Source organism: Prorops nasuta, unplaced genomic scaffold, assembly GCF_024137725.1.
Source record: "Prorops nasuta isolate Cenicafe-Biocafe unplaced genomic scaffold, Cenicafe_Pnas_1.2 PNAS00018, whole genome shotgun sequence".
Lineage (NCBI taxonomy): Eukaryota > Metazoa > Arthropoda > Insecta > Hymenoptera > Bethylidae > Prorops > Prorops nasuta.
Window position 1 is genome coordinate 493,124 of NW_027116815.1, and position 10,832 is coordinate 503,955.

Here is a 10,832-nt window from a genome sequence, read left to right on the forward strand (position 1 = left end):
GGTTTAAAATTATCCTAGTGTGTGTTATTTTGTGTACGTCTTGGTGAAAGGACCTCTCGCGCTGGTCCTTGAGTTATATCGGTAGAGAGTCCTCGGTAAAATTACAGGAACAATTTTTTTTCTAGATTTATCCTGTCCTGCGAGTGGAAGCTCGCTAGTTAATTCTCGACTTACTTCGCCATTAGCTGCAGGCGCTACCTCTGGTAAGCCGATTAATCTCTTCTTCTTTCTCTTTCTGTATATTTGTCTCTCTCTCTCTCTCTCTCTTTTGCTATCTTTCTTTGTTTTTAGCTACATTTTAATTCTTTATAAAAATATTTCCTCAGCTGGGGTTTCGTCTCGTTACTCTATTTTTAATAACAATAATTTTAATCTCTCAATTGATAACCAAGCTTGCTGAAGAAAAGAGATAAATCAAAATAGAGACGAGGAGGGAAAATCTCGTGGAGATCATTTTTTACAGATGATAAAACGAGTCTGAATTTTTTTTATCAAACCTTTTTCTTTCTTTGTGTCTACCTCTATTTTAATCTTCCAACAATATTTCCTTTTCTGAGTTTTTGTCTCGTTGCTGTATTTTTATTAAAAAATAATTTTAATTTCTCACTTGATAAATCTGGCTTATTAAAGAACACAGGTAAATCAGAACAGAAACAAGAAGGGAAAATCTCATGGGGGCCATTTTCTAAGGATGATAAAAACATTTAAAAAAATTATACAAGCTTTCCCTCTTTCTTTGTTTCTACAAGTACATTTTATTTTTTTACAAAAATATTCCCTGTTCTGGGTTTCCATCTCGTTACTCCACTTTTATAAACAAATATTTTTTATTTCTCAATTCAAACACTCAGCTTACAAAATAATCAAATTCGTAATTGAAGAGCACTCGTAGAAATAATTATTCAAAGATTTGACAAAAATACCTAAAATTTTAAAAAACTTTGACGAGTGACTCTCTCAAATTGATATCAAAGGTAGGAGTTTACGCACGAGGAACGGAAAACCACTGGTCACGAAAAAGGAAAGTTGGAAAATAGAAAAAAGGAAGAGGCAAAGTGGAGAAAAAAAGAGTCGGGACTATCAAAGCGGCAGCGTGTAATGAAAAGTTATTTATCGGAGCAGTCTCATCTCTGGTGCAGATTAAACGTTCGATTTGAAATTCACATAGCAGGATCGAATATTTCCAATAACAATTTTCCAACAGGACTGCGCCTAATGGAACCGATAGGGCCGTCATCCTTTGTTTCCCGTTCAAAAACAACAGCCACTGAATTAAAAATACGAGTGATTTTTAGCAAATATTACGAGACTAAATTGACCCTTGAATTGGTAATAAAAATGCAATAAAAACAAAGGAAAAAAAGAGGAGACGAAATAAACTGTGCGAGGAACATTTGGGGAGTGAGAAAAGTTTCGAGGGTGTTTGAAAAAGAACACTGGCTGCCGTAGCACGGTTATTTCTACTGCGTGGAAGAATTCTGGCCCATTGGGATGTTCGAGCAGTGGAATTATTAAGACAGACGTGAGCAAGCTCATCGAACGTGACTGTGTAACTTTCGAAATGATTCGGAGGATCGTCTTAATTGGAGCAACCCTGCTCCTCAGCCACCCCAAATCATATTTTAACGGACCCACCAAGTCACACACAATGTGACATGAACGTACTTTTTCTACTTCACCATCGAACGTCTCCATTTTTATTGCCCACAGAGCTTCTCTCGTATAATTCGCCAGGAAAGTCTCGTTTTCGTGCCTTGGCATTAATTTATTTATTACCACATTCCCCCCCCCCCCCCCCCCCCCACCTGCCTCCTCCTCTCCTTACACTGAGACCTGCATAGGAAGCGCTAGATTTTTAATTATTCCTGTATAAAGAGCCTTGTAACTTTGCACATTTTTTACAATCCCATCAGCGTTGTTTTATTCTCGTAGTTTAAAATATCTGTCTGATATGCGATGGACGTATCCACTTGAAGACCCTAAAAATTGTCTGGAATTCCTTCGTTGGGGTTTATCGTTATTATTTTTCCCAAAGACAAGGTCTGACACGTTAAGGCTTTACTCACTTGGGACAAAACGAAGTTTCAGGGTTTAATATGGGGGAGAAATATCTCTCTTGTATCGTTTGATGCTCGTTTATATAGGAATTCTACTGTTTTCTGATAATCTCGATTGAATTTTTCGTAATATTTTATACTCGTTAATTAAAAAGTCTGATATATAATGGAAGTATCCACTTGGAGGCCCTAAAGCGTGTCTAGTGTTCCTTCGTTGGGGTTTATCGTTATTATTTTTCCCAAAGACAAGGTCTGACACGTTAAGGCTTTACCCACTTGGGACAAAACGAAGTTTGAGGGTTCAAAATGGAGAAGAGCATCTGTCTTGTATCGATTAATGCTCGTTTTGAAATTTTGCAATATTTTATTCTCGTTAATTAAAATCCTGTCCGAAATAAAATGGAAATATTCACTTGGAGATCCCAAGAAACGTCTAAATATCTTCGTTATTGTTTATCGTTGTTAAATTTTCTTGGGACAATGTCTGGCACGTTATTGTTTTATCCACTTGTAACAAAACGAAGTTTGAGGGTTCAAAATGGAGGAGAGCATCTGTCTTGTATCGATTAATGCTCGTTTTGAAATTTTGCAATATTTTATTCTCGTTAATTAAAATCCTGTCCGATATAAAATGGAAATATCCACTTGGAGATCCCAAGAAACGTCTAAATATCTTCGTTATTGTTTATCGTTGTTAAATTTTCTTGGGACAATGTCTGGCACGTTATTACTTTATCCATTTGGAAAACAAAATTTTGAAGCTAAAAATTGGGATATTATTATTCTCACAATAATTAACGTTAGTTTGTATAACGATTGAACTATTTTCTCACCATCGAAATTGAATTTATCTCCACCTCAGTATTTACTGATCCCACATTACATGACGCAGAGGGTCTTGACTGAACCATTTTCGAGGTGTGTGCGTTATGCACGAGTGTGTGTTTGGAGTAGGTGATTGTGCTCTGGCTCCTTTGTCGTTACAAAAGGATAAATATATTCACACAACCAACGTTTCTGCTTTGATTCCTTCCGATACAGGCGAGAGACCGAGTCTGGTAAACAAGAAGCCACTCTGTTGACAAATTCCACAAGAAATGATGGATGGCCTTCTCATTATTCCCGTTCCTTTCTTCCCTCCCCCCCCCCCCCCTCATCCCATTGTCTCCTCCTCTGATTCAAACAAAAATCTTATACCAATGAACCAACCGAAGGACGTTCTTAATTTTATTTTGTTGCAAAATTTGCACAAAAATAATTCACAGTTTATTCGATGTATTCAAAAACACTGTAATGTGCATGACACTGTAATTTGCAAGGATTTGACACAATCTGTTATAAAATGTCCTGCGGAACGTTAGAATATTAATTACCTTTCACTTGTTTAATTTTATGCACATACACCTTTTTATTTATTACTCCTTTTCACAGATACAAATTATTATTATCGACGTAACGATGACTCTCGTTTTATGGATGCTGTAAAAAATATGTAAAAAGATGCATGATAAAGGAGAGAATGCACGCGATAAACTAAAGAGAGCCCGTGTTAAAAGGATGAACATTAAAACGAAAAGCCCCAATTTCCTCAGCAACAGGATTTTACGTGCGAAATAACAAGCGCGATGGTTTGGTTGAAAAAAAAGAAGGCAAAAGCGATGTTTATCCTGCGGCCATTCCTGGGGAATCAAGAGAGACAGAAAAGGAGAGTGAGAGGGAAAATGGGTTTAATCGCAGTAATGGGAGCAAAGGGTTTTAATATTTGTTTAAAAAAAAAAGAACCAGAATATTTCGGTCTGAAATTTTGACGAAAGTGAGGGAGATAAGTGGATGGAAAAATTGTGGAGGGAGGAAGAAATTGGTGGAATCGGGATTGAGATTCGGAATGGTCGTTCGTCGATCTATTATTAAGGAGAACACGAGATAATCATCGCGTGGACCGAGCAATCACGCAAGCTAAACACGACACGCCATTTATGCACCCATGCATATTCATGGGTCAAGAATGCTTGCTGGATTCCCATGACCAGCTTCGACAAGACGGAATTGTGCCTCTTGCTAGCATCACTTCCGGTCCAGGACCCTACCCCCCCCCCTCTTTTTTTTAGTATATTCCCTTAATAAACTAATAATTACCTGCCTGGCTTGGAAAAGTAATCCTTGGAATTTAAAAATAAACGAATTAAAAAATACTTGAATTTTCTTCAAACTTTTTTTGTAAAAATTAAAATTTAATTATACAACAAGACAAATGATTAAACTCGAAGGATTAAAATTGTTTGTGAGAATCAAAAGGGAATTTTCCTGGAAATATATATTTTCTTTTTTATTTAAAGTAGAGGAATGAGATAAGGATGGATGATAAGTGGAAAGAGGACGAGTAACCAGACAGAACAGTGTATCTTGTTTTGTGTCAGTGGGGAAGCTTAAGCGGGGCAGAATTGGAACCGAGGGAATTATAGTGTGAAATAGTGTAACAGAAGTGTGGCTCGTTCGTGTGGGGAAACTGTACGAGAGTATTGTATAGTCATTGACTGATTGCATAATTAACCGAGCTTCGTCAAAGAGGATTTCAGGACTCAGCGAGTTGGGCGTGGGAGGTTCGAGACAAGGAGCCTCGACAAAGACACGCCATTAATTAGGAAGTTGCCTGACTGCGAGACCCGAAACAACTTGACACACCTCTCGACGATCCACACACTTTAAACAGACACTTAAAATCAGTTCGTTATCCAATTTATAGCAAATTTGTACTTGCCAAGGTTTATCAGTTCGTCCGTCCCTCGCAATCTTATTTCTATCGCGAGTCTGCTCGTGACTCTCTTTTTCCACTTCTCCATTCATTTTCACGTCTCTTTCTCTCTCTCTCTCTCTCTCTCAATATATATATATATATATATATATATATCTCCAATAATCTCGAGTATAATGCCAAACATTTTTCGACTTTACGTAGAAAAGCCTCCCCGAGTAGATAAAGACTTATAAAATTTTTAATAAGACAGCAGAAAAAACGCTTAATGGATTTTCGTCGAAACTCTCGACATTCTTGACGAGTCGAAAATCTTTATTGAAAGGTGGATTTACTTTTATCCAGCTACGAGGCGAACTTACGAAGATTTTTCTTGACGAGAATAAAGTGGGGGGGGGGGGGGGGGAGAATAGTGAAATTTATTGAAAAGTTTTTGAGATTCGCGTGGAAAATTCGAGATGGGACACGAGGACAAAAGTTTCTCTTCGTATAGGAGGGGAAAGTTTTGTCCTTGGTTACCCCTTGTACAACTTTACGTCGTCTCGAATCACTCGTGACTAATTTTTACCCTTAAAAAAAGTTTTATCGTGGATATGAAAATTCTTTGTTGGTCTGATCATTGTGGCATTTTCCACTCGAGGGCTCCACAATTAATTTCGTTAATAAATTGAACGTGCAGATGGGTTTAGATCGATGACGATGTTTGCAGGTTAATTAGGAATCGACTGGATGAGTTGGGATTTGTCGAGTAGTGCTCTAGGAGTTCAGGTGTGTCAACGCGACCTTGTCAGCGCGAGACAACAAGCCGAGGCTGAGCTCAAACAGTCCGGGCCCGTCCTAGGAAGTAAGGAGGGGCACCTCAAACACCTTATATAGGGGATTAGCTTGCCAGGACTCGGACAGAACGTCGTTTGCTCGCTGGAACTCCTTCGCCTATCAAGAGAACAACATGTGGCTCCATACACTCGTAAGCAATCCAATTTATACTCTTTTCTATCCAGGCTGGAATATCCTAAACGTGTTCAAAAACCCTTTGGAATGTCATTTCAAGAAAATTCTCCATAAGTTTTTCATTAATTTTCCTGAGCTTTCGCGATACTTTTACCAACTTTCTTCAATATTTATTCGATCATTGTTACTATTTTTTGTGTCATGGTAGAATAGATAATTATGTATTTGTGTTTCGTGGAAATGTGTGACGCGAGAACATTTTTTATTTGCTGCAATATCCCAAATTTGCACAATTTGTTAAACAATTTGGAGAAAATTATCAATAACTTTTTCATTTGTTTCTGTGCTTCCTCAAGAATTATAACAAATTGATCGAATATTTGTTATCGTTGTTACTAATTTTTTTATCATGACAGAATAGATTTTTTATTTGTGATTCGTGAAAATGTGTGTGTAGCGTGAAGACTATTCTTATTCATACTTGAATATTCTAAACATGCTCAACAACTCTTTGGAAAATAATTTCAAGAAAATTATTCATAAGTTTTCCATCATTTTCCTCAAGATTTCTTCATACTTATACTAAATTTATCCAACATATAGACTCTCATTAGTTGTTACTTTTTATATCATGACAGAATAGATATTTTATTTGTGATTCGTGGAAATGTGTAACGCGAAGACTTTTCTTATACATACTGCAATATCCCAAAGTTGCACAACTCTGCAAAATAATTTCAAGATAATTAACTATAACTTTTTCATGATTTTTCCTAAATTATCTCAAGAATTATAACAAATTCACCCAATATTTTGTATCATTGTTATTATTTTATATATATTTATAAAATTGATTATTCAACAATGATTCGTATATAGAAATGTGTAACGTAAATGTTTCTGTATCCACATTGAAATATTTAAAAATTTCCATAATATCACCATTTGTAAAATAATTACTATAATATTATCCATAAATTTAAATATTTCTTCCCAAGTTTCCACAAGATGTATAATAAATGAATGTAATATTTATCCCTATTGTTATTATTTTTTAAATCGTGCCAGCATAAATTAATTATCAGTGATTCGTGAAATGTGACTTGAGGACTTATTGGAACAATGGTGATTTGTTGTGAGGAAAAATGTAGGAAAATTAGAACGCGCTTTGTTTTGTATTGCGTGCAAGTGGTTGCACAATATTGCGGCTTTCCTGGCGAGAATACAGTCTCACATTTTCGCATTACGCGCGTCAACGCTTGACACTGATGATGCATAACGACCTATAATCAAATCTAATTTCTCACTCGTTGAACTCTAATAGTGCCATTGCCTTTATGTTTTTCTATTTAAAAAAAACCGAAGAAATATAAATAAAAATTCATCCCTGCGTTATTGTAATCTAAAACCCTATCGACCAATTCCAACCCTTATCGAAACCTCTCGAAAAATCATAATCGACATAAATAACACACGTCTGACCTCATTTTCGAGTCTTAAAAAATACTTTGCCTACTTTTGCAATTTATTCTAATTTTATGCAAAATTATAAACAATTTTCAGTCACTGATCTTTCTGGCTGTCGTTGCACTATGCAGTAGTGCAGAGATCGAGTCGGAACCAAAACTGATCGAGAAATTGGCGAACCTGAATGATGGGAGTCAGGAGAACACCAAAGATCTGGATCAATCTGCCAGTGATAGAAGTAAATATTAAAATCACCTTTCTCTCAATATCACAAAACGACAAAAACCACTGCACTAAACTTATATCTAATATATACAAAAAATATAACATTAACCACTAAAACACTACAAACAAAAAAACGTACTAAAAAGTCCAAAAATACATGCAGTGTTCCCAGAGAAATTCAACGTACATAACCAAAGTGCTTATTATACCCCATCACGTAGGTTCGATGCATGGGAACGGATTGTTAAACCGAACGGATGATTGATAATCCAGTTGAATATCATTGATAAGTATAAGGTATTAAAGGTGGATAATTAATTATGTAAATTCGATGCAACAGGGCGTCACCCATTGTGGCGTCGAAACCTTCGAAATGCATGTATGATCTCGTGTAACGGTGATCTAACGTTCAGTGATTCTCAACCGTAGGTTTCTTCCAGTGTTTGTATGAAAAAAAAGAATATGGCATTGGTACATATTAACGTTGGACGGGGGGGGGGGGGGGGGGGGGGAGTAAGACTCGAAACTGATATGGGAGCGTGGAAAAACGATGGCACGGTATCTATCCAAGCTAATGCGTATCTTACGTAAGCAGTACGATTTAACAGTTTATCTGGATACTTACGTAAGAATTTCTTCGTTTCCCTTTGTAGCACCGATCGGCTTGGATCCTTCGCGTCATCATCATCAATACTTGTGTTTCAGTCCCACCTCGTCTGGTCATTACAATTCACATCTCGTCGACCGTTTATCACAATTGTTTTTTTCCTCCACAACGAGATCACTTTTCTCACACTTTTCTCACACTCGCACACACGCACAAATATGCACTGGTTTCTTAGATTAGTCAGACATGCAAATGCTGGAGGACGATGTAATTTTTCTGCGGGCGTGGACCGACCTTCAACGATCACCTTGGCAGGACGATATTACACCGAGGAAAATAGTCTTTCGATTTAAATAACTGTTTATAGAGGAACAGTCGCAAGTAAATATTTGTGTGATATCGATGATGTTTAATTAAACGAATTACGATTGATTTGATTCGAGTGATTTTTATCGAGTCGAATGAATTATTTATTGAAAATAAGTGAATATTTATTTGTGACTATTTCGAATAAATATTTATTCAAATCGAAAAATTTTTTTCTTAATATAATGGCATTGTGTGCAAGAAAGAAATAGTCTTTATGTTGGGAAATAAAATTGTAACTAAAATTGTATTGAAATTCATAATTTCATATTTATCTCAATTATTTTAATCGAGAGAAAGATTTTCAATTATTTTGAAAATATTGTGCAAGAATTTTCAAAACAGTTTTAATATTTGCTGGAATTATTCTACTATAAGGAAAAAAAAGTATCTGATTCTCGTAAAAAGAATTGGTTAAAATTTGAAAATAAATAGAAAGAGATTTTGGTAAATATAAAATTGATTTTGTTGTAATGATTTTTTCACGCTAGAATTTTCGTTATCTCGGAGGAAGTATCGCAAGCTTCCTCGTGTAAGGAAAGCAGATTTCCGATGATCAATGAGGCGTCGAGTTGCGTGTCAGGGCGTCCCTGAAATAGTCCGAGGCGCAATGAGACCTGGGCAAGAACTGGATCTTGGGCAAACTCGGCACAATCGACGTTATGAATCACGGATTGACTTTGCTTTACGTCATTTCCGCTTCCTTGAAGCCGCGGAATCCACCGCCTGGGAGAGTGCTCGGTGCAAACAATCCGTCAAGGCTCCGCTTATTATCCAGTTTTGTCATGGATGGGAATAAAGAAATCACTGCGAGCAACATTCTTTTTTTGTCATTTTTTCAAGCATTTTCCATGGGAAAAGTTTCGTAACGCAACGATCATCGGGTCAGGGTGGAAGCGAGGGGTCAATGTCTTCCGGAATAGGATCTTCATTCATAATTCTATACTAACTATATAGATGTATTCATATAAAGGCTGATATTATTATAAAAATAATTTAATAGAACAAAACGAATTTATTAAATATTTATTAACTTTGTAAATATACGTGTTAAATTTTCTTAGAAAACACTTGAAATAGGATAGTATCTGGGAAAAACACGATGGGATGGCAAGGTTACCTAGAAAAGACCCAAAAAGCGAGGTTCAGCCTGTGTGTATTGATACCTGCGATTAGAAAACAAATTTCTTTGTGTATTAGTCATTTTATTGATTGGCTAGTGTATCATAAGATATTAAAAATAACCGAATGCTGAAATTAATTTTATTTTCATGGTGTTTTATCAGATTATGGACTTTTTTTGATAATAAAAGTTGCATTAATATTAATTAATTTATTTTTATGGAACAGCTGATTAATTTGGAGTTCTAACATGCATATCAGGTTCTTTGGTTCCAGCTCTGTATTTGGGGAGGGAATACGGTGGTGGTTACGGTGGGGCATTGCCTTATGGGAGCTATCCCGGAAGTTCAATCTATGGTCCTTACCGAGGAAGTGGACTAAGCCCGGGATATCGTGGTTACCTGGGACCAGGGTCCATTATTGGTGGTGGTAACGTTGGGTAAGAAATCGAAGTTCGTCTAATTAATTATTGATGCATCGAGGAACCGTAATTCATCCCTCAGCGTCCTAACTGACCCCATAAATAAACACAGTAGTTAATCAATTTATTCTAATAAATGATTAAACTTGTTAATTTGATAAGTGATATTTTAATTTTTTATTTAATTTGTTAATTTTTTCAGGTATGGTTATTATGGTACCAGTGGTTATGGAGGGGGTTATGGAGGGGGTTATGGTAGTGGATATGGAGGATTAGGATATAGTGGGTATGGGTCTGGATATGGGGGACTAGGTTATGGTGGATATGGAAGTGGGTACGGTGGATATGGTGGGTATGGTGGATATGGAAATTATGGTGGCTATGGTAGTGGATATGGTAACTATGGCTTGGACGATGTTTATGGACGTAATTACAATCGTTATGGTGGTTATGGATCAGATGGCTATGGCTACAATGGATATGGGGGATCCACTTATAATTCCCTTCGTGGATCTTACGATCCTTACAGCTATCGTACAGGGTATGGTGCTTACAGCACCAATCCTACGGGATACAGAGGTTACTCCTAATTAATAACTTCCATATTCTATTATTATTTGTAATTAAGGTTTCCTCAAGTGTTCTAAACCATACTCACCTCGTAACCATCACTAATTGTCCATTAAACATTTTTACGAATGGAACAACAAGAAGCAAACTCGAATTGTATAGAAAGAAACAGTGATTTGTTGAAATATTATGTTTATTAAAATAAAAAATTTCGTTGACGTGATGTATAAATATTGTACTATTTTATGACACAAAATTTTTGTAAATTAAGAATAAAAATGATAAAAAAAGTCA

The 10,832-nt window shown here is 36.2% G+C and overlaps 1 protein-coding gene across 1 annotated transcript; it reads left to right on the forward strand.

The window, feature by feature from the left end:
• The first annotated feature begins 5,538 nt into the window (after nucleotides 1-5,538).
• Nucleotides 5,539-10,826, forward strand: LOC136780118 (keratin-associated protein 6-2-like). The gene is made up of 5 exons (XM_066738234.1): nucleotides 5,539-5,577; nucleotides 5,651-5,776; nucleotides 7,324-7,465; nucleotides 9,824-9,986; nucleotides 10,171-10,826. The coding sequence occupies exons 1-5, from the start codon at nucleotides 5,539-5,541 to the stop codon at nucleotides 10,556-10,558; spliced, it is 858 nt and encodes a 285-aa protein (XP_066594331.1). The 3' UTR covers nucleotides 10,559-10,826.
• Nucleotides 10,827-10,832: the final 6 nt, after the last annotated feature.